This window comes from Lathamus discolor, chromosome 13 (assembly GCF_037157495.1).
Source record: "Lathamus discolor isolate bLatDis1 chromosome 13, bLatDis1.hap1, whole genome shotgun sequence".
NCBI classification, from domain to species: domain Eukaryota; kingdom Metazoa; phylum Chordata; class Aves; order Psittaciformes; family Psittacidae; genus Lathamus; species Lathamus discolor.
This window is the reverse complement of record NC_088896.1, coordinates 6,339,765-6,362,432: the sequence shown is the minus strand read 5'-3', so window position 1 is coordinate 6,362,432 and position 22,668 is coordinate 6,339,765. Positions and strand designations below refer to the sequence as shown.

Sequence of the window (22,668 nt, the reverse complement as noted above, 5' to 3'; positions counted from 1 at the left end):
AACCTTTGTTGTTTTCTTCCATAAGTATTTTACTCATCCCTAGTTCATGTCTCCCACGATGCTTTCTAGAGCCATTAAAACCATCCTTGTTTTAACTGGGAGCAATGCTTTGAAGGTTGAAGTTCACAGATGAATCTGGGAGGCAACATCTGGCTTTGCTTAATAGAGACGTTATCTAGTGCCACAGTCCTGCAGAACCTCAATTCTGAGCTTGCTTCCCCCTTGCCAAGCCACCTCTTTCCAAGTTTCTCCCTATTTCCTACTGTGGCTCAGTGCAGGATCTTCTCTGTTATTTTCCACATGCCAACAGAGAGACTGAAGTGGGGCACCAAGTCAAGCACCTCAAAACTATAGTGCCTTGCCAGGGATGCAAGGGAGGGTTAAGCCAGGAATTCACTCTGAGCATTAGTTCTTCCAGTAACCTATCATGATTGGGGAAAGTAATGTGTTCTGGCCTTGGGCTTCTCTCTTTCCTTGCAATAGCCTTTCTGCAGAGAGATGAAGTTCAGGTATAGACCAGCATTTTCTCATTTACAAAAGTGTTTGCTCTGACTCTGCAAAACAATAGTTAATCTTAGAATGGCTAAATGATCTCCAGTGCTCTTCTGTGGCTTTATTATGCTTCTATCAAAGTTCACCAAAATGTATTCTTTAATATCCCCAGGCTCCCATATTTCCCAAGGTGTTCTTATTAGGATGTGTGCTCATCCATATTCATCCTTTTTCCACCTGCAAGAGCCAGAGCAGAGCTGCCTTATCTCTGAATCAACATCTCCTGAGTCAAGCAGGACAGGCAGCAGTAGCTGCCTGCAAGGGTTTGCACTGTCAGTGAGAAGAGCCAGTGTTTGCTCCTTAAAGAGTGACAGGAGAGGTCTGTAGGTGATGAGATTCATCACAGCGTTTCCTTTATGACATACCCCTCTCTATTTTCTTTCCAGTCTCACTTACATCCTTCAGTAAAAATGATGCTCAAACATCTAGAGGAGAGATGATGGGACCAGCAGTGTCCCCTGTGCCTCACTGACTGCTAAGCCCATGTGTGGTGTGTGGGTTTGGAGTGGGTCTGACACTGGTGAAAAATCAGGACCAGCAAACCCCTCAGCTGTTTTTCAGCACTTGTATAAAGGTTTAAAGGTATAAATAAAGGTTTTAAACCTTTAAAAGGTTTTTCTTGTAACTTACTAACAATCCATGGTTGCATTGTTGTCCACCTCGCTTTGTACCTATTGGTCATGGTATCTGAAGGTGTTTCATCCATGGAGCATCTTATATCATGCCATGTGTGTAGAGGAGCAGATCAAGGCTTATTTTATGAACCCATGTCTGACTTCACCAGGGTCCTTGTGGTGCAGGAACGCTGTGGGCCAGCCATTGTGGCAACTGGAAGCGACTTGAAATAGCATGGTGTAACTCTGCCTTCAGCCTGCTGGCCCAGGTAGAGGAGGATGCGAGCAGGAGCTTTGCGTGTGCCTGAGGATCCTGTGCTGCCTCTTGTCTGCCCAAAGCTGCCTGTCAGTCAGCATCTGTCATCTTCTTTTCATCTTGATTTATCACTTGGCATAACCAGGTTTCTGAGTTTCACTTTGGGGCTTGTCTCCTCCCAGGGACAGGCAGATAAATCTGGCATGCAAATGTCTCCGCTCTCTGGTTCCCTGTTGCAGGGAGTGAGAGAAAACACAACTAGTGCGGCAGGGCTCCTGTTGTCTTCTCTGAGGCTGGAATTGAGCAGGGGAGGATTCCAGTTTACCCAGCACCACGCATCTCATGCAGAGGCTCATGCAGAGCACCAGGGCAGGGGGAGCACAGCCTTGTTGGAAACAGTGCTAGTTTCGATCTTAGTATTCATAGAATCAAAACGGTTGGGGTTGGAAGGGACCTTAAAGCTCATCCAGTTCCACCCCCTGCCATAGGCAGGGGCACTTGCCGCTAGATTGGATCCTCGCACATTGTAACTTTAATACATTTAATTTCTGAAAGAAACATTTAAGGAAAAGGTTGTGAATTCCAGCTGCTTAAGCAAAAAATCCATAGGAATTCTGTTCTCACAGTGCTCTCTCTCAGAGAGAGCAGAGGAGAGCCTGTGTGTCTCTAACCGAGGAGATGCTCAGAGGATGGGGCGCCAGCCTGCACATTCTCCTGCACTGGTCCTGTTAGTGCAGCTGTGGAAAGCAGAGCTTTGAGCCAGTGGTGAGTCTGGGAAATGGAAATAGGTGACTCCTCACTCTGCTGAGCAGAGGAGGTGGAGATTTACTGTGTGCAGGGGAAGAGGTGCAAGACTTGTGCACTTACACCTCGTTCAGGTACAGGCCCAGCTCAGGAATGGACTGCAGAGGATGGCCACATCTCCCAAGCAGGAAGAAAAGGAATGGTCTCATTATTTCATCTCGTATTTCCAAAGCTGGCTTTCTGATTGCTCTGGGCACTTTCTCCTCTTCCTTGTAGCCTGTGCAGCCCCAGGGAGTGCAGCCAATGTCACATCACCTGGAGCACAGTTCTTCCCAGCTCTTTTGCTGTAACACATACGCTGGCAAGCATCTCCCCTCCAGGGAGCAATAGAGGAGGCACAACAACTGTACCTGTGCTCACAGTGCCCGTCACTTGCTGACTTGAGTGAAGGTGAGGGGAACTGCACAGCCCCAGAGCAATCAGCTGATGTTTTTCTGTAGCCCTCTGTGATTGCTCTTGAGGAAGTAAATAGAGCCCAGCACTCCCAAAGTGGCTTCGCCCTTGTGGTGCCACAAAGGAATGGATGTATTGCCATCAGCCCAGCGCTAGTGGAGAGCTGTTAGACTTGTCCTGTCGTTGGGGACAGTTGGAAGTGAGAGGTTTCCTGAGGCAGCATGAGATGAAATGCAGAGTGTGGCTCAGCACAGAGCTGGTGCTTGCTATGGGATGGAAAGGATTGCTGAGAATTGAGAAACAGGGTTTTGTAGAGTGCTGGGAGGCGATGTTCAGTTTGGGTTAATCTGGTCTCACTGGGGACAGAAGAAACCGCATTTGTACACTGGTCTGGAATTATCTTCCCTACTCCTGTCCCTGGCAGGGTCTCCCGTCTCCATCCAGCTGTGTCAGGCAGAGCAGCGCTTGGCACAGAGCAAGCCAGTGTCCTGGTCACCCCATGGCCAGGCTTGCAGCACCGGTGGCCACCCTCCTGTAGGCTCTGTGCTGCTCTGTTTAATTCCTCTGTATTGATATTTATGACATTAAAGTTGCCCATAGAAGGAGTCATCTCAGCATTTTGCTGTTCTTTTTGTTACCTGATAATTCACAGCTCTGCTCTGATGCCTCAAACCAGCGCAGGAGACAGCTCTGTGCAAGCCGCAGTGGCCCATCCATTGCCAGCACCAGGCTGTAAATCTTGATGCTTGCTGGCCTGCCAGGTAGGGTTTGTTCCCCTGTTCCTTGTTAACTCCAGCAGCTGATGATCATCTTTCCCAGGTTGATGTGATTTCTGTGACACCGGAATTAGTTTGCTGCTGGTTTTATGTGCCATGCTAGGAATAACAGGCAAGCAGTAACTGCTGCTGGCTCAAATTGCCACCAGCAGAGTAAATAAGGGCGTTAGACCAATCTCCTCAATTCCTTTTTGTCCACAGCACATTGCTTTTCTGTGATAAGCTTTGTAAAACGTCGTTAGGCTTTTCCCTGACATAAGTGAGGAGCAGACTTGGTGCCTTAGAAGTGATGAATTTTAATCACAGTCTTTCAGTGCTGCTTTAGTCCCTTCCAGACTGGCTTCTGCACCCTGGGATTAACTACAGACAGCCTGTTCCTCCTGCCTGGGAAACGGCTGGCTGGTTCTTGCTCTATCAAGCCTGACACATCACAGGGACAGGCAAAGCTTGGTGGTAGCTGCTGCTCCTCTACATTGGCCTCTGTACATAGGTGAGGGCTTGGAAGCATTAGTCCAGTTGCAGATGTTAAAGAGTATTACTGGGGTTGACTGCAGCCAGCTTTAATCTTTTCTTCCTTTAGAGGTCAAAGCTCAGACATCTCTAAGCCATTTTCAAATGGTGATATTTAGCCACAGTGTGTTGGCAGAAGCATCCATGGGCCAAGACCCATGGGTGATGGACTTGTTAGCGTCCCACTTCCAAAGGGCCCAGAGCAACTGTTTGCTATCCAGGTGGGAGGGTGAGTCCCTGTGGGAAGAAGGATGGAGGGAGATGCCTGCCAAAGGCCCATTTCCCTATCTGCTGACTAGCACTGAAAGCAAGTGGTGATTAAATCCCATGTACCTTGGCTTTGATGTACAACCTTCCCCTGAGATAAGGAGATGCCCTTATGGAGCGGGAGACAGAGCTGGTGCCAGTGCTGGTGGGAGGAGGGTCATGGGGAGTGCAGACCTGGGCTTGACCTCAAACCTTCTCTCTCCCTCCAGCTTTCATCCTTATGATTATTCTGGCTCTCATCCGCATCAGCAGAGGCCAAGCTGAAGGTCACCCATCCATGGCCCAGCTCTCAGGCATCCGCAATCTCTTTGGGGTGTGCGTCTACTCCTTCATGTGCCAGCACTCTCTGCCATCCCTCATCACACCCATCTCCAAGAAGAAGCATGTCAACAAGCTCGTGCTGCTCGATTACATCCTGATCCTGGCTTTCTACAGCCTCCTATCGTTCACTGCCATTTACTGCTTCCGCAACGACACCCTCATGGACATGTACACGCTCAACTTCACCAACTGTGAGATCATCAACGTTGCCTTCATTCGCTACTTCCTGGGCCTCTTCCCAGTCTTCACCATCAGCACCAATTTCCCCATCATCGCAGTGACCCTGCGCAACAACTGGAAGACTCTTTTCCACAGGGAAGGGGGGACCTACCCATGGGTGGTGGATAGGTTTGTCTTTCCTGCCATCACGCTCATTCCCCCAGTGCTGGTGGCTTTCTGCACCCACGATCTGGAGTCCTTGGTGGGGATCACAGGAGCTTATGCTGGGAATGGGATCCAGTACCTCATTCCGGCTTTCCTCGCATACTGCAGTCGCAAGGACACGCAGCTGGTCTTTGGCAGTGGGACAGTTAACAAACACCTCTCCCCTTTCCGACACACCTTCTGGATTGTGTTTGTGCTCATATGGGGCTTCTCTTGCTTTGTGTTTGTGACTGCAAACATTGTCCTGAGCGAGTCCAAACTCTGATGTGGGGATAGCAGCACGCTCCCTCCCCGGCTCCAGGGACATTTCAGCTCCCCCTCTGCAGCTGTGGAATGGGGGAGAGGCATCATGAAGGGAAGTTTCCAGGCTGTGGGCTTGGTGACGAGGGTTAGCCCCGAACACAGACTCTGTCCACTCCATTTGGAGTGTGGATAAGTGGACTCAGCCTTGTTACAATCCTGGTTCTCACACCCTGCTGTTCAGTGCCGTGGGGCTGAGCCCTTGGCAGCCTGCACCATTAACCAGTGTCCAGCCAGTTCTGCCTTCAGCTCTGTTGGAGCATCACTGTTGGAGCTCTCTGTGTGCTGCAGGTCTCGGCACACGAGAGAGCAGACAGCCTTGGCTGCTCACTGCACCGATCGGCTCAATGTCCCTTCTCCCAAAGGCATGGATGTGCTGGGCAGAATCCGGCAGGAGTCTGGGAGAACCAAGTCTCTTCTTTCAAACCAAACTCCTGTGCCAGTTGAGGGGAGAAGTGAGGGTGGGAGGAGATCTAATTCAGAAGGAAGTAATTGTGCTTTCTGTTACATTTTCTTTTCCTAGAGGCATTAACCTGTTTGTGCACCATGGATTGCTGGGGTCTGGGATCTCTTGCTGGTTACCCAAGCCCAGGAGTTTACATTCACACTTCTCACCCTGTTCTCTGCTGTAGCAACCCCAGTTGGACCCCAAAGCAATGCCCCTACATGCAGGGATACAGCTTTTTCTCCCTGGAGAGGAAACTGCAGCCTTGCTTCCCTCAGCTCCTGCATGCAGACCCCTTGCACGGAGCTGGTAAGGACCAGCCAGCCCCTGCCTCCAGTGGTCAGGATTCCTGTGGGCTGGAATCCCTGTGGCTAATTACCCAGTCTGGACACGTGTGAGGCCTGCAGGGGCTCTGGCTGTGCACACTGATGCGTTTCCAGCCTCCTGTGCTGGGTAATTAGCCTTGAAACAAGGTGGGTGTTAACTCAAGGGAATGGGCTGGTGCCAGGAGGCAGTGGCAGTGCCTCTAGCCTGCAGGAGCACAGATCCCAGATGCTGAAACCCTGCTGGAACTGAGCTTGAATCCCTTTTCTTCTCCTTCAGCACAGGGCTATGGTGGGCTTTGGGCTGGTCCTGCTCAGCTTCTCTGAGAACTGAGCTGCCTGTTACCTATGGCAGCCAGTGCTTTAGGTAAAGCTCTGCTTTTAAGTCACTCTAACAGCACACAGTGACACAGCCCTGGGTGCTGTGCTCTGAGGCCCTTGGGCAAAGACCTTTGGGCTTTCCTAACAAAAGGAAGAACTTCAAAAGAAGTTTCCACCTGAAATACTTTAAGTCCCCCCCCTTATTAAAGCAAGTTCAAAGCCAGGTGCGTGTCACTTACGTTAGATCCTCTTGCCCTCTGCACTTGCTGCAGTATTAAGTGTCTCCGCTCGCTAAAGCAAGCTTTGAACTGCAGCTCTTTTTAATCAAGCTCTGTTTTCAAGTAGGACTTTCTGGTTTCCATATGACCTGAAGTGCTCCTCCTGAGGGAATATGCAAGTACCTGGAGCTGTATAAAAACACTTCATGGCTTTTAAAGCAAAACCCTGCACCTCTTGAGCCTGAGCACCGCCACTGTGTCCTTGCTGAGCTGCTTGGAGAGGATCCGGGGGGACTGTTTGCCTCCTCTCCAGCTTGATCCTAAGCATTGGCAGCGACTTTAAACATCCCCAAGTGCTCCGGGGAAGCTGCTGGGGCATCTTCAGTGCCAAGTGAACAAGTTATTTCCAGGTAGCTGGTGGTGGTGTCTCAGGAAGAAGGAGGCTGGAAGGCAGATCCATGGGGCAGCATTGCTGGGAGCCACCTGCCAGGCAGCTGAGAGGAACTTAGTGCTGATGAAATGAGCCTTTGGAGAGCTGGCGAGGCTGCAGGAGGGCACAGATGTGGGTGATTGGGGGGGGGCTGAGGCTTTGCACTTGTCTCTGCCTTCATCCCTGCAAGCGCCCATTGCAATCTCTTCCCTCCACATTTCACTGCCAGCCAGGGAATGGGGCTGTGCTGTTATTTCATCTCTCATCCTCCCTTCCCCTTGGTCTCCCTCCCTTCCTGTCCCTCTATTATCAGGCTGCATTGCCTGGGGTAGGAGGAGGGAGACAGCAAATCCATCCTCTCTCCTGCATCTCTTCATGTTAAAGATGTGCCTTCGCTTCCTGGCCTGGGTGACCCCTCTCCTCCTCAGCATGGTGGTGGCAGGGATTTCTAAGGGGCCTTACCTCTAAGAACTGCTTGGATCCAGGTTTTGGATGCAGTGGCATGGCGAAGGCTCGCATCCTGCTCCCAGCCCTTGCCGTGGTACCTTAGTGAGGACTCTGGTCTCATGAGCACCAATGCTTTCTTAAACAAATAACCTGCTGTCCTTGCACAAATATATCCAAGGAATTGGGGTGATTAAGGGAAAGAAGCTCTATGGCAGAGAGAACATTCTTCATATCAGATGTGACATAGCAATGCCTTAAAAATTACTGAAGAAAGAGGGAAGGGGATGGCTCAGCAGAGCCAGCGCTGTCCAGGGGGACTCTGAGTGACCTCGGCGCAGGGCAGGAGCTCCCCCTTCTCTCCTATCATGAAAGTGTGGTTTTATTTGGCTGTTAGCAACACTATCACTTGATTATCACTGAGTCTCACGTGATGCTTGTCCTGACTGTAATTAGTTCTCCAAAAATGGGATTAAACCCAATAAAACGTGCATTATACATCTGGTTTTGTCTGGGTGCTTTTCCCACCCCTTTCCTTCTCTGGTGCATGCACTGAGCAGCTATTCCCAGAGGGAACAGCCGTGACGGATGGTGCTGCAGGCCAAGGGGAAATGACAAGCAGAGAGGCTAATGGAGACCCTCACCTCTTCTCTATTAGCCTCCTGCAACTCTGGGTGGTAGCTGCAAACTCAATTAAAACATGTGTACTTTCCCCTTCTCAATTACGGCTCCTTACACTTAAACCCTAACAAATTGAATCGCTCCGCTGCCTCAGGCTGCAAAAGGCAGTTTTCTGCCAACAAATTTATTATCACCATAAAGCGCAGCATGATTTATGGTAAAATATTAAACCAGGGCTTTATGGTGGAAATAAACACTTTCTGCTGTGATTCTCTCGAAGGACCTCACAAGCAGCGGAGGATTGCAGGGCTTGGGCTGTAAATCTGAGACCAAACTGGTATCGGGGATGGATTCAGGCTTTGGAAGAGCAATGGCCAGGGAAGGAAAATGTAACCATGGAATCTGAAAGGCAGGGTTGGACAAGGGCTGAGCATCACCAAGGGACTGTGTGTCAATTGGGGGGAGGGTTCGCTGTTTATGAGTTTATAGGATGATGCTCCCCACCTTTCACAACATGGGTTTGGGCAGCCAGGTCCTGAGCCCAGGAGCTATCAGCATCTGCTGGCCCCTTATTGCACTTCCCTGGCCCTGTATCTCTTCTGCTTTGTGATTTAACCACCTCTACATGCCCTTGCCCAAGCCACCATCTCCCCTTAGGATTCCTTGCCACTGGAATCCTCTTCCCCATGGCTGATCACGCTGAGCTGCCTTGTCCCCCCTTTTCCTCAGCAGATGGATGTTGTGATGTGGCTCTGGGCCCCTCGTCTAGTTGAAGATGTCCCTGCTCACTGGGACCAGATGAGCTTTGAAGGTCCCTTCCAACCTAAACCATTCTATGATGATTCTATGATGCTGAACAAAGAGGACAGTGAAAACAATCCATGCCATGGGGGTGCTGAAGCTGCAGAGGCTGTTGGCAGATGGGAGGACATTGCCTGTGTCCCCGGGCAGGGCTGAGCCCCCCAGCAGTGACCAGCATTGGGCTGACTGTATTTCTCTATGCACATAATCAGCAGCATCCCAGGGCAGCCCCAGTGCTGGAGCTGCTGGATTAAAAAGTGATTGATTAGACAATTTCACCCAAAAGAAATATCCCTCAGCGCCTGTTAAGCACTAAACTACCCAACCCCTGCTTTGGAAAGCTTGGTCAGAGGGTGTTTCCAGGCTGCTGCTTCCCTGCAGATTCATCCCTGGGGTGAGGGGATGCTGCAGGAGCAGCTCAGCCCTTCCTTGGTCCATAGAGGGGTGATGCAGCTCCCACCCGCTCTGGGATGCTCATTCCCCTGTGCCCCATTCAGCTCCATTCCCAACAGTGATTATCACTCGGGAATGTGAGAAAACTGCTGTATTCCATCCCCTTTATCATGTAGAGATGATTATGGAGATGCCACCCTGGCAGCAGGGGACAGGGACACCCAGGACAGCCCTGGCCTTACAGGGGGTGCTGACACCCATCCCCATGGAGCATCCCCGGCACCCCCGTGTCCCCTGTCGCTCGCCGCCCTCAGCCTCCCGCAGCAAAGCCCTTCAATAAAACATGAGGCAAAAGCCATTTGGCCTCTGCTGAGTCACTGGGGACATCACTAATTAATTTAAAGTGTGGGTTGGGAATTATATATATATACATACATATATATATATTTCTTCCCTCCCTTTTCAGCTCTCTTTTGTTCTCCCAGCCCCAGCGCTGGCTCAGGCTTGACCCCAAAGGGGCAGCTGTATGCGCTGGTGTCCTTGGGCCAGAAAGCCTTAGGTTTTGAGGGGTAAAAGCTCCCTAGGCCACATTAAAGCCTCCTGGGGACCAGCCTGTCACCCCCTGGGGGCATCCAGGCACCCAGATAGGCAGATCTGCCCCAGGTAAATGGGTGCCGTCCCCTGGGGCAGCCCTGCAAGGATCCATTCCCTTGCTTTCAGCCAGGGTTACTTGTTTCTTTCCTTTATTTATACACCAGCACCTCTCTCCTCGCCACAAGGCTGCAGAGGGGCTGCCAAAGCAATTAAGAGACAATTTCAATGATAAATAAAGGAATTAAAGTGCCAGCACCCGCGTGTGATGGAGCCAGGCTGGGGGATGGGGAGGGAATGGGCTGGATTTAACCCCAGACAGATGGGTGGATGGATTGACGGACAGATGGATGGACACACACACGGTGCCAAAGCTTTCGCATGTGGCCAGGCCCTTCCTGACCTCCCTGGGGCTTTGCAGCCATCCCTGGGGCAGGCATGGGTGTCCTGGAGCACATCCTGCCATGGTCCCCTTGTTGTCACCAGCCCCAGCTGCTTGGTGGCTGCTGCAGCCCCATGAGCTGCTTCGAAATAGGGGAAACAAAATGATGGAGCTTTGGAGCAGCTTCTTGGGGGGATGTTCATCCAGGTGGGTGATGCTGAAGCAGCCTCGAGAGGATGAGGGTTGGCATCTCCATGGGCTGCTTTGCATCATCCCAGCATGGCCCTGGGATGGGGCTGGTACCACTGGGCAAAGCCAAGGCTGCTGCTTCCCCAAACCCTCTGCCCTGCTCTGACAGCTTCCCCCCAGCCCAGCAGGGAAAGGGCTGTTGCAGACATGTACATCAAGAGAAGAATTAACCCCAGCTCATCCCCTGTGCCTGATTTACAGCCCCATCAGCCCTGGGAATGTGGGAGGAATTGTTTTCCCTTCCTCATTCCCAGCCACACATCTGGGCTGCTGGTTTGCGGCCATGGGAGCATCACTCTTTGACCTGAGCTCACAGCCATCTGTGCCCAGCGCCCCAATAGCTGAGCAGGGTGCAGTGACTCCGGCTTCAGTGCTTGGCTTCAGTCACAGCACTGACTGATGCGCCCTCTGCGCAGTTGCCACCAGTGTGATGAGCCTGTGCCAGGGCTCAGCAGTAAAGCTGAGCAAGGAAGAGGTGCACAGGACCACAAGCATCCCACTGACAGAGGGTACAGCCAAGGGCAGCCCTGGGGACAGAACCTTGGGCGGCACGGTCTAGTGTGAGGTGTCCCTGCCCATGGCAGCGGGTTGGAACTGGATGATCTTAAGGTCCTTTCCAACCCAAACCGTTCTGTGATTCTGTGATCGCTGGAGGATGGACAAAGGGTCCTCAGCCGGCTGAAAATGTCTCTTTAATGACCTGCAAATGGTGTTTCAAGTCCTTTGAATGAACCCAAATGACGGCAACACGGTGGCAATGAGTTCAGTGTCCCCGATGCCATTCCTGCCTGCGGGAAGCGCCCAATCCAGCGTGTGCCAGCGCCTGCCAGGCTCCTCTCACCCCCCTCGAAGCGCACGGGACCCGCCGAGCCGCTTGGAGCATCCCGCTGCCGGCGCTGCAGGATCCCGGGAGGCTGGAGCCCGGCCGGGAGCCGCTGGCTGGCCCATGGGGACACCGGGGCCCGGGGCAGGCAGAGGGGTGCGCACACCCCCCTGTCCCCCCATCACACCTCCGACTCCAGGCTGGAGACCCGCCGCCAGGACCCGCCGGCGCAGGGACTCATCACACCGCGGCACAACGGGTCCCTCCGCTCGGTCCCCGCTGCCCGCAGCAAGGCCGGCTCCCCCCCGCGCCTCCCGCAGTCTCTGCACCCTCCGTCCCAGCGCCCAGAGCCCCGTGCGCAGCCCACCGGCACCCTGGGGTGCTCGCGGGGTGGGGGGGACCCCCGCGAGCGGTGCCCCGGCTGCAGGCCGGGGTAGGAGTTCATGGTGGTGCGGGGGGGCTGGCGGCAGGCTTCCCGGTAGGACGGCAGCCGGGCGGCGGGGGAGCGCGGTGCCAGCCAGCGGGAGCCGCAGTTGGAGCCGGGCTCGGCTTCGGGGAAGAGGTCGGGGACGTCGGTGCATGGGGAGGGGTGAGCAGCAGCGCAGCGCCGCGGAGCCCCCGGACACCGCTTCCCAGCCCGCTCCCCGCCCGCGAGCCGGTTCGGCTTCTCCCGCTCCATCGCTGCAGCATCCGGCTCGCCCCTGGCTCTGCGAGTCCTGGCGGCTTTGGGGAAGGCTCCGTGAGGGCAGGAAGGCGGCAGGAAGGGGCTGCCCAGCTCCTGCCTCTTCTCCGCGGCTGAGAGCAGCCAGGGCAGCGTCCCCGAGCCCCCGTGGCCCCCGTCCCCCTGGAGCCGGGGCGGGTTCTGCAGCCCCGATGGCCGCTTGTGCTCCCTGTAGATGTCCGGTGGTGGCAGGTCCCTGGGGGATGTGGGGGGCGGGAGGGGAGCCCCGATATGGTTCCCCACCAACATCTGCTCCCCAAAATCCTCCCTTGGGGGCGTCTTAACCGGGACATGGGGGACACCCGGGAGGGCTCCATCCCCTGCGCAGCCCCCCCGAAACTTCAGGGGGTGCAGGAGGCGGGGGACGTGCTTGTTCGTCCCTCTCCACTGCTCCTCCCTGGGCAGCCGGGAGTCCACGGGGATGGGCTGCGGCAGCGGCAGCCCCAGGGGAGCACCCATGGGTGCGTAGGCTCTCTCCAACCTCTCCGGGGCAGAGGAGGGGGCCCGGTGAGTGCTGGTGCTGTTCTGCACCACGAGCTGGGGTGTCCTCAGGGAGAAGGTGGTCTGCAGGCGCTCGCTGCGGCTGCTCCAGTCCTCGATGGTGCGGGTGGCGTGCTCCAGCGAGCTGCCCACGCTGGCCGTCGACACCATCTCCTTGGCCGCCTGCAGCATCTTCAGCACGTTGGCCTGGGCCGAGCTGGCGGTGACATCGGGTGTGGGTGCCCGCCCGGGGCTCACCAGGGACTGCACCCCATTGAAGCAGCTGTAGATGCCCTGTGGAGAGAAGAAGGGACACCCCGACATCAGCAGGGTCATGCACCCACCCTGCCGAGCTAGGATGATGGTGCTGAGATGTCCTGATAGCACCAATGTCCCCTCCTCAGCATCCCCAGCGCTGCCAGGGAGGTGACATCATCCTCCAGCACTCCTTTCCCCCTGGATGCTGATATGGATGCGGGGTCATTCCCAGGGCTAAGCCCTTTCCACAAACCCTGCCTTTTCTCCCCAACCAAGAGCTCACATCAGCACAAACATCCCCAGTCCCTCCCCTATGGGTCAAAGGGATGACGCTTATCCCCATGATACCATGGGAGGACATTTGGGCCCCTCAAGATCATCAGCATCACTCACCCTGCTGATGGCCAAGAGGAAGTCGAGCTTGTGGGACTTGGGGACAGAGTGACGCAGCTTCCAGTAGACGAGGTGCTCCCAGGCGAAGACCAGCAAGCTCAGCCCCATGGCCACCAGCAGCATGTAGAATACCCCGGCCATGTTGTCAATGTCCAGCTTGCTGCTCATCACCTCGTTCTTCTCATTCTGGCAAATCCCAGACAACCAAACTGTCTCCAGCTTCTGGGTCTCACCTGGGACCGAACATGAACAGCGGTGGGAGAGGTGAAAATACCCATCCCTGGGCATCATCTCCCCAAGCACAGCCCCTGCCCATTCTCACCCCACTGTGGCTGGAGAAGGAGAAAGCCATTCCCAAGTCCCTGGAGGTGTTATCACCTTGTCCTTGCTGCTGCCCTCGGCCTGAGCATCCCACCAGTCACTCATCCTCCTCCGGCCTCTGTCCCATGCCAGCCAGCCATGCTCACTGTGCCCTCCCCAGGCCTCTCCTGACCCTCTGCTTTAGTACATGGCCATCTCCAGGATGAGGAGGGACTCGAGAGGGGATGTCCCCCCCCAGCACCCAGCTGGGGAGATGCTGCTGGGTTTAATATCCCCTGAAAGTAGCTGGTGGAGAACCCCTTGGCAGCATCCTCCAAGGAGCTGTGGAGGCTGCACAGGGTCTGGGCACCAAAGCCCTGGTCCCTGTGTTAATTTGGGGTGATGATGGGGATGGGGCTAAAGAGCATCAATCCCGGGTACCCACCGTCTCCCAGGAACTGGAGCAGGGCCAGGTCAATGGCCCGCTTCCAACGTGAGTCCTTCTGCAGGGCAATGCCATAGCCCGTGGTGGCAAACACCTTCCCGCTGCCGATGGTCACCAGCTTGCAGCCCTCGTCCTTGCCTGCCATGTAGTTGAGCACCGCCGCATCATAGATGAAGGCATCCAGTTTCCTGCACCACCAATGGGAGGAAGAGTGAGGGGGGGGGAAGGCTGGAAGACCTTTTTGGGGGCTGTGCCTCTTTTGGGGGGAGCTCTACCCCATTGGGATTGCTGTGGCCCATCTGGAAGGGTTGTGTCCTCTTTGGGGGCCTCTGCCCCATCTTGGAGAGCTCTAGGTCTACTTGGGGGGGGGGGGAAGTACCCAACCTGGGCAGCTGTATCCCATGTGGGGGGAGCTGTATGAAGCTGTACCCATCTGCAGGGGGTTGTACCCTGTTTGGGGGGGCCTATACCTCGTGTAGGGAAGCTACACAGAGCTATACCCCATCTGGGAGAGCTGTACCCATCCTGGGGAGCCCATATCTCACTTATGGGGGGCTGTATCCCAGTTGAGAAAGCCCTAGCCCATCTGGGAGTACCATACCCCATCCCGAGGAGCCCTGGTTCATTTGGGGGTCCTGTATTCCATGTGAAGGAGCTGTATTCCAGCTCCGGGAGCCATACCCCGTTTGGAGGAGCCATACCCCGTTTGGAGGAGCCATACCCCATTTGGAGGAGCCATACCCCATTTTGAGGCTGGTGAGGGCATCCTCCACGGAGCGCTGGTTGTACTTCACCATGTGGGTGTGCATGTCGGGGTAGTTGCTGCGGATGTTCCTCTCGGTGCTGCCATTGGGGACGGTGCCGAAGCGGAACGGGGGGTACTGCTCCTGCGGCTTCTGAAACTGCAATGGGGAGCCCCAAAGAGCAGCATCACACAGTGTCCGTGTCCCTGCCCTGTCTCCCTTCCCCACAGCCATCCACAAACCCATGCCCAGCAGTGATGTGCACACCCCCCAAGTTCATTCCACCCCAAAAAACGCATTATTTTGCAGCGATTCCACCCCAGTTCCATCCCCACCTTCCTGTCGCTCAGCCCCGACACCGTGTCGATGTACTGCTCCTGGATCATGAAGGCAGCCAGGTTGGCGGTGTAGCTGGCGAGGAAGATGACGGCGAAGAAGGCCCAGATGAGCACCATGATCTTGCTGGTGGTGCCCTTGGGGTTCTCGATGGGCACGGAGTTGTTGAAGACCAGAGCCCACAGCAGCCACACTGACTTGCCGATGGTGAAGGTGGGACCTCCAGGCCCTGCAAGGACAAAGGGACCGCAGTCATCCTGGTTGGGAATGAGCCCCCCTGCCCATCTCCCACCTCTCCCAACTCACTTTTGCCACTGGTGAGGTTCTGGTTGTAGCCAACGGGGCTGAAATACTCAAACACGAAGACGGTGACGGCCACCACAGTGAGGCACATCACGAACATCATGACCCACACGGCCGGGCTGTACGGCTCTGCAAGGCAAGCAGGACTCCATCAACCCGCCAGGACACCCCACAGCCCCTTGGGGACCCCCAGAGCCTGCCCTGATGAATGGGACTCCTGAATATTGCCCCTCCTCAAAGAAGGCAGCATCGTGGCCGAGCAGATCCATAGGGAATCAGGAGGGAAGGGGGATGCTGTGAGAAGCAGGGATGCAGCCATGCTTCCCCGCCTAAGGAAAAGCAGGCTTTCATCAGTGGGGAAACGCTAATGAGAAGCTGCCCATCTCCAGGTTCATCAACAAGAGGGTTTCCCATGGGATCATGGGTTTCATCCATATGGGCCCAGCCCCGCCGGAGCTGAGGGTGGGCAGCAGGTCCCTGCCTGCCTGGGATGAGCTGGGACGGTGCAGCAGGAGCGCCGGGGCTGCAGCAGAGCCCTCCACATGCAGCCACCGAGGTCCATTTGTCAGCGTGTCCTTCGCTGTCAGGGAGGAGAGGCCTCCCCTGATGGGGATGCAGCTCATTAGCACAGAGGCAGAGAACCACGGGCCCCAGCCCTGCCGACCCGGGGCAGGATGCTCCATGTGTCCCCTCCGTGAAGGTGACCCCTGCTCCAAGGGGAAGGGCGGCATGGGGAGGGACAGGAAGGGGAAGATGTGCCCCATGCCCTATAGCATCCCTGGCACGCACATCCTCCCTATGCAGAAGCCTGGCTCTGGCTAAGCTGCCACCACCGTGCCCTTGCCGAGAGCCTCAGGCCCTGCTCGAGCACTGAGGCTGAGTTTTGTGGTGACCTTGGCCGGTCTCCTCCTTCCCAGGCTGCAGCTTTGCTCTTTGAAAGCTCATTTAATAGAGCTTTGAGCTCTGGTTTCCTACCCCTGCCTTAACCGCAAGCTCCAGTGATGGTGGCACAAAAGGGGTCCCCAGAGCAGAGCTCAGAGGTGGCAAATCCCCTCCTTGCCTCCCCTACGTCCCCATCCTCCCTCCAGCACACAAGTAACGAAGGGGAGGAAACCACCGATGCCAGCCTCTGTAATAAAGGGATTATTGAGGCAAGGGGAGGAGGAAGCCCCAAAGGCAGCAGCATAATCCCCTTCCCTCCTGACTTAGGCTTTTTATACTTAAAAGTTATTAAAACCAAGCGATATTTCCAATTTGCATGTGTCAGAAGCATGGGATGAACCTGCAGACAGAGGCACAGACAGGGGGGCCATGGGGCTCACCCAGGAAGGCAGAGGGGGAGACGGTGCCGTTACTCCGGGCCACCATGACGCTGATGCCGGTCTCCACAAAGGGCACGGAGAAGTCCACGATCTCGGAGCGCTCCTCATTGATGGTGAGGGAGCCAATGGCCATGTCCGCACGCTTGTAGTACACCTGGAGAAGGGGCAGAGGGTCTTGGGGCAGGCAGAGGGATCCAGGCCACCTCCTACCAGGCATTGCCTCATCTCCAGCATTGCCAGCCGTAACCTTTGTCCTTTAAAACAATGCATTAGGTTCTGAACTCCCAGTGACACAAACACAGTGTCAGTGTTCAGCTGGCTCCATCCCCATGTCCTCCATGAAGCCTTGCCCATAAGCTCATCCAGAGCCCCACCGCAGACACCCTGACCCCATCTCCATCAGGAAAACCCAAGATTAGGGCAAAACCCCAAGTGAGTGTTGCCCCCCATAGAAGCCAAAGGTGGGTTCCAAGCTATTCCCAGCCCTACCTCACCAATCATGCCGTTCCAGACCCCGCGGACGATCTTGCCGTGTTTGCCGTTGGTCACTAGATAGAGGTCGTAGGAGAACTTCACCGTCTTAGCCAGCTTCTTCAGGATGTCGATACAGAAGCCCTTGCAGCACAGCTTGGTGTAGGGATCCACAAGGCCATCACCACTGAAACCACACCAGGAGAAACGGATCGGACCAACCAAAGAAGCTCAGTGCCCCCATGGCCGCGACGGGGAGCTCCGTCCTCACTGCTCACCTCTGCGAGGAGTTGGTCTGCTTGCGGCAGGGCACGGTGTTGCGCACGCAGACCCCGGTGCTGGGGTCCGTGTTCTCCACTATGACAAAGGGTCTCTCCTCCAGCGTGGCCACCGTGAGGTGGCGGTTATCAACCACGGGCTGCAGGAAGGAGCCGTAGCGGGGCCACACCGGGTACTTCATGTGGATGATGCCTTTCTCCCACTTGCCCACCTGGGAGAGTGCACATCACCCTGGTGAGGGGCTATGGGGGTCATACAGGGTTCCACGTCCATCCTCCCCATGCTTTTGAGGCTCACTTCTCCTAGAGCACCATTAGGCTCAGCCATAGAATCAACCAAGTTGGAAAAGACCTTTAAGATCATCAAGCCCAACCACTCCCCCATCGCTGCCAAGGCCAGCACTAACCCACGTCACTAAGGGCCTCATCTACGTGGTTTTTGAACACCATGGTGAGACCCAGCTCAGCATCCCTCTCCCCACACAATCACTGACCGTGGGGAGAGCTGTTTCTCCTTGGCCCCCAAGAGCCAGGCTTGGATGAGCACAAACCTGGTCAATCCTCACCCAAAATACTTTCAAACTAGGAATCAACCCCTCTCTGCACAGCTTGTTTCAGGTCGAGGTGTTTGGCTGCTGCTCTCCAGAGGTGGGCAGCTCCATTTTTGCCTCTTCTGGAACTTTCCAGCCAAATTGCAGGCAAAATCCCCAGTTCTTGATGGAGCTTTGGTGTCACAAACCCCCACCATGCCACCATGGGTACCAGCCATGGGTTTTGCATTGGATAACCTGTCCCATATTGGGATCCCAGCCTGCACATGGCCCCAGCTTCATCCTGCCCCGCCACCCCAAATGATGTGCCTATGATGGGGGGCCGGGGTCCTACCATCTCCCAGAGGCGATGCTGGTTGAGCGAGATCACCACCATGGTGGGCCTGACCAGGTAGCCGCCTTCATTGAAGGAGAAGTCCCTGTGCTCCCACGTCACGTTGAGGAGGTGCCTGGTGAGACACAGAGCCCATAAGATCCTGATTGCCCTGGGTCCCACCTAGAGACATGGGGCTGAGAGCTGGGAACCGGGTTTAGCCCCTATGAAAGAGGCAGCGGGGAGCTGGAGAAAGCCCTGCCAGCAAGGAGGCACCGAGGATGGATGACTGTAGGGTTGAGGTTGGACAGATTAGCCCTGAGGTGCCACATCTGCACTGCAGAGGGAACCCCCCTCAGATCCCCATAGCTCCTGGAGGACAGAAGAGCAGGGGAGAAGGCAAGGGAAAATCAGCCAAGGGGTGTGAAGCACCAGCTCGCAGTGAGCATCATCATCCCCCTGCCCACCAGCTCCATCCTCCTCCCCTTCTCCTTCCATTTCCCCATTCCCCCCATTTCCCACTCATCCCAGTGTGTCCCAAGCCTTACTGGTAGAAGCTGTTGTTGGTGGCGGTGGTCCCGGCAGGAGCCCGGCAGTCCCGTCCCACAACCGGGAGGTAGCCATGGGCCCGGAAGAAGCTGGCAGCCCCCATGGCAATGATGGCCACCCCATCCCGCACCTTCTGCCGCAGGCTCAGCTTCCAGCTCTCCGTCACCACGCTGATGAGGCCAACGGGGAAGGATGCGGGTGGCACCTCCATGTTGCCCACCGCCAGGCTGGGCACAATCCAGACATAGCCTGGCCCCACGAGCCCGGCTTGCTTCGCCATGGTGAAGAGGTACTCGGCCTCCTCTCGCGAGCAGTAGACGATGAGGACCTGGGCATCGACCTGGCGCAGGAGCCGCTGCGTCCTGGAGTTGCTCCGCTCCTGGCTCATCTCGAAGGTGAGCACCTCCTGCAGCTCCCAGCCGAAGTAGCTGGCGTCCGTGAAGGAGCGGATGACTTCCAGGAAGATGTTGTAGCCTGGGTAGAGGCTGGTGATGACGGCAAAGGAGCCCCAGTCGTATTCCTCCAGCACCTTGAAGATCACCTGGATCTGCTGCTCGATGGAGACACCCAACTGCAGGAATGCCGAGCCGGGCTCCTGCAGGACGAGAAGGGGTCAAGCGCTGCTCCATGGTTCAGGTCCATGGACCATGGTCCAGGCCCATTTGCTCCATTGAAACCGTGGTCCAGGTCTCTTGCACCTATGCAAGCTACCTTGAATTTGCCATCATGAAGGGTTTGAGGGAGCCATGAACTGGCATGGTCCATGGGCTGGTGACACCCAAAATGGGATTGATCCAAGGAACTGCATCCCATGCAAAGGGTGAAGCCCTGTGACCTCTCCTCCATCTCTGTTTATCAACCAGAACCTCATCCATCCTCCAAAGGAGACCAACATTTTCTCCTTAAACCAGTGGAGGGAGGGGGGCAAAGCCTCCGCCAGGAGTGTAAACCCCATCTCACTACTTGCTACCGGAGCCTACGAGGCTCCTTCCCTCCCACCCCACCATCTGGCCTCTCATTAGCAAGTCTTAATTGATCTGATTCTGTCTTAAACGGTTCAGTGAGCGGCGTTTGCAGAAGGTCGCGTGCAGGCAGCGGGGTTCCACTGCTCAGACCCCCCCGCCCCCAGAGAAGGATTCCCGATGGGGACGGTGGTTCCGCCACGTGGGAATGGGAGATGCTGGAGACCTCAGATCCATGGGAAGAGGAGGAGGAGGCTGAGCCTTCAGGCAGGTCCCTCCACTGACCCCAAAATACCCAACCCCTGGAGAAAGCTGCAGGAAAGCACCCAGACCTCAGCAAAGCCATGGCAATTTTTCAGTTGCTTGGGGCTTCACTCGGGTCCACTGCACCCACCTCAATCCATCGCATCCACCCAAGCCTACTGCACCTACCAGGGTCCATTGCATCCACCTTAGTCCCCTGCACCCAGCTGCCACCCAGCCGCAGTGAGCAGCACCTCAGGCTGGTCCAGGAGCACCAGGCAGTGGAGGAAGGGGGTTTAGACCCCAAAACCTCTGCGCTATCAGAGCATAAACCGAGTGCCCCAAGGAGAAGCAGAATCTCCAGTCCAGGGGCTGCTGCCATGGAAGGAACCAGCACCAGGACCCCTCCAGTGCCCAAGGTAAGAGGAGCATCCAAGAGGATATAACCCAAATCTCCTCCCCAGGAGAGCTGTGCCACAGCCCATCACTGCCTGCCCAGCACCCTCCAGCTCTCCCTGCCACCAGTGCCTCCCAGCAGGCAGGTGACAGTGACAGTGACAGCGTCTGATGCCAGCAGGGAGCAGAGAAGCCAAAGATCCTGCTTGGGCCCATGGGGTGCCTGAGATGGGCACCGGAGCTAAGAGAGGTTTTGCCATGCCGCCAGCCCAGCCACTGCAGGGCTGGATCCAGCCCCAGCGATGTGGGGGAGGAGGAGGACAGGGATGCGCCAACCCTGCCGCTGCCCTGGCAGCCCCAGTGCCACAACCATGGTGTGCACAGCAGGAGGGGATGGGAAGCAGGACACCAGGGAAGGTCCCTCCACAGCGCACTCTCCCATGTCCCATCAATTGGGCCCCTATTTGATGTCTCCCCCATGTCCCACCACGCTGCAGCAGCCACTGCCTGTTCCTGCCTGTGAGCCCTCACGATGCAGCCCAGCAGCTCCTCTGCCTCCAGCATCACACATCCCACATCCACCCCTCTCTAATCACCCATTCCTCTCACCCCACCCGCAGCAGATGCCTCACCTTCGGGGTCAGGACCACAGCAGACCCCCCGCTGATGCTGATGACGGGGACCTGGGTCTGGGAGGAGATGAAGTCCAGGATCTGGGCCACAGCCTCCGTGCCGACGTTGTCCTCGAAGACGATGCCGTGGATCTTGTGTCTGGCGAGGATGTCGCAGATCTGGGTGAGGAGGCTGCTGGGGTTGGTGTTGTTGACGATGACGGTGATGGGGTGGATCTCCAGGGGCATGTCCAGGAAGCTCTGGGGACTCAGGCGGGAGCGAATGTGCAGGGGGTAGGAGGTGCCCCCAAACACCACGGCCACGTTGACCACCGGCTCCTCGAATCCCGGCAGCAGGAGGTCCGAGAAGGCAGCCGAGCAGCCCAGCACCATGGACAGTAGCAGAGCGTGCGCCGGCGCTCTGCCCATGTCCACCACCGCGTCCCTGCCAGGATGGGACACAGCCCCTTACATCCGGATGCCCACCAGCACCCTGCTCACCCCAGCCCTCCCCAGCACCCGTGGTGGAAGCAGGGCAAAAGGAGGACCCTCATCCTTTGGAGGCTGGATGCGGTGGAGGAATGACCACAGGGTTGTACCCACCGCCCATCATATACCCCACTACCACCAAGTACCAGCCCTTCCCTGCTGGTCCTCTCTACCCACCACCTCCTCCCCATCCCACCACCACCGTCCCCCTCCCAGTGCCATCACCCTCTCCAAGAGCCACCACTTGCTACGATGCTCCTTATCGCCCCTCCAGCCAGGGATGGAGACAGCAGCGAGAGGTGACAGGAAGAGCTGGCAGCTCCCTGTGCCTCTCTGCACAGCTCACAGCCCCTTTCAATATTTAAAGGCTTTGCCCTTGAGATGTTTCAGTTCTGCAACCCCCATGTTGGGGTTTTGCAAACCACAGTCAGCGAGGCAGCCGGTCCTCTGCCTGTCCCCTGCCCATCACCCTGCTCCAGTCCCAAATCCCAACCTAATTGCCCACCTGGCCCCTTATCTCCCAAGTTTCCCCCTTTAGACACTATCCTGCTGCTTTTCCCTCTTCTTGACTGTATTCCCCCTGGTGCCCGCCCAGCTGGGACACCAACCGCACTGCGTCTGTGCTGGCGGCACCCCAAAGCCAGGCTCTGGGGGGGTGTTTGGGCATGTCCCCCCCTACCAGGTCCCTAATTCCTCACCGACTGTGGCTGCCAGCTGCAGGTGGGTGATAGTCACAGCGGTGGGTGACACATCCCTGCTCACAGCAATGCATCCCTGTGCTGGAGCTCATCCCTTGTCAGAGCCCAACAGCAAAACCAACCCACAGTGAGACCTGCAGCCAGGAGCATCCAAGCCCCTCTGAGCCCCATTGTCCCCCAAAGCCAGCACCCCAGTGCCATGCTGAGCAGGGGGGACAGGGACAAGCAGCCCTCTGCGGTGGCACCAGCAACATCCATGCAGCAAGATGCCAGCTGGTGCTCAGAAACGTCACTTGCAATAAGAAGCTGCTGTTGCTTAACACATCCTCGGCACGGCCAGAGGAGCCCCTCACCAAGTCCCGGATGGTTTGGGGCTCTGGGGTGCGCCGGGGACCTGCACCCCAGCACTGCTCCATGCCGCAGTGATGGACAGCCCCTTGGCACACTGTGCCAGCACGTTGGACTGGAAATGCAGGAAATAAACCCAAGGACTGGGCACCCTGCAAGAGAGATCTGCAAGGTGCAGATCTGAGCACCAGGGCTGTCCCTCTGCAAAGACAGGGGACACAAGCCCCAAGTCCCCCTTTT

General features: G+C 56.3%; 2 protein-coding genes across 4 annotated transcripts in view; one reads left to right on the top strand and one right to left on the bottom strand.

Moving 5' to 3' along the window:
- The window catches only part of TMEM104 (transmembrane protein 104), a 44,460-nt gene extending 36,602 nt beyond the window's left edge, over positions 1-7,858 (top strand). For all 3 annotated transcript variants that reach the window (XM_065694141.1, XM_065694139.1, XM_065694140.1), the window contains exon 10: positions 4,382-7,858. In XM_065694141.1, coding sequence (XP_065550213.1) covers positions 4,382-5,142 — 761 coding nt within the window. In that variant the 3' untranslated portion in view covers positions 5,143-7,858. The remainder of the gene's footprint in view (positions 1-4,381) is intronic.
- A 3,541-nt stretch (positions 7,859-11,399) lies between these two features.
- Positions 11,400-21,322, bottom strand: GRIN2C (glutamate ionotropic receptor NMDA type subunit 2C). Its single transcript, XM_065693483.1, has 12 exons — positions 20,915-21,322; positions 18,681-19,276; positions 18,154-18,268; positions 17,269-17,480; positions 17,009-17,177; positions 16,520-16,673; positions 15,201-15,326; positions 14,894-15,123; positions 14,557-14,717; positions 13,816-14,003; positions 13,071-13,303; positions 11,400-12,713 (listed from the first exon to the last, which is right to left on the bottom strand). The coding sequence occupies exons 1-12, from the start codon at positions 21,320-21,322 to the stop codon at positions 11,400-11,402; spliced, it is 3,906 nt and encodes a 1,301-aa protein (XP_065549555.1).
- Between the last annotated feature and the right edge of the window lie 1,346 nt (positions 21,323-22,668).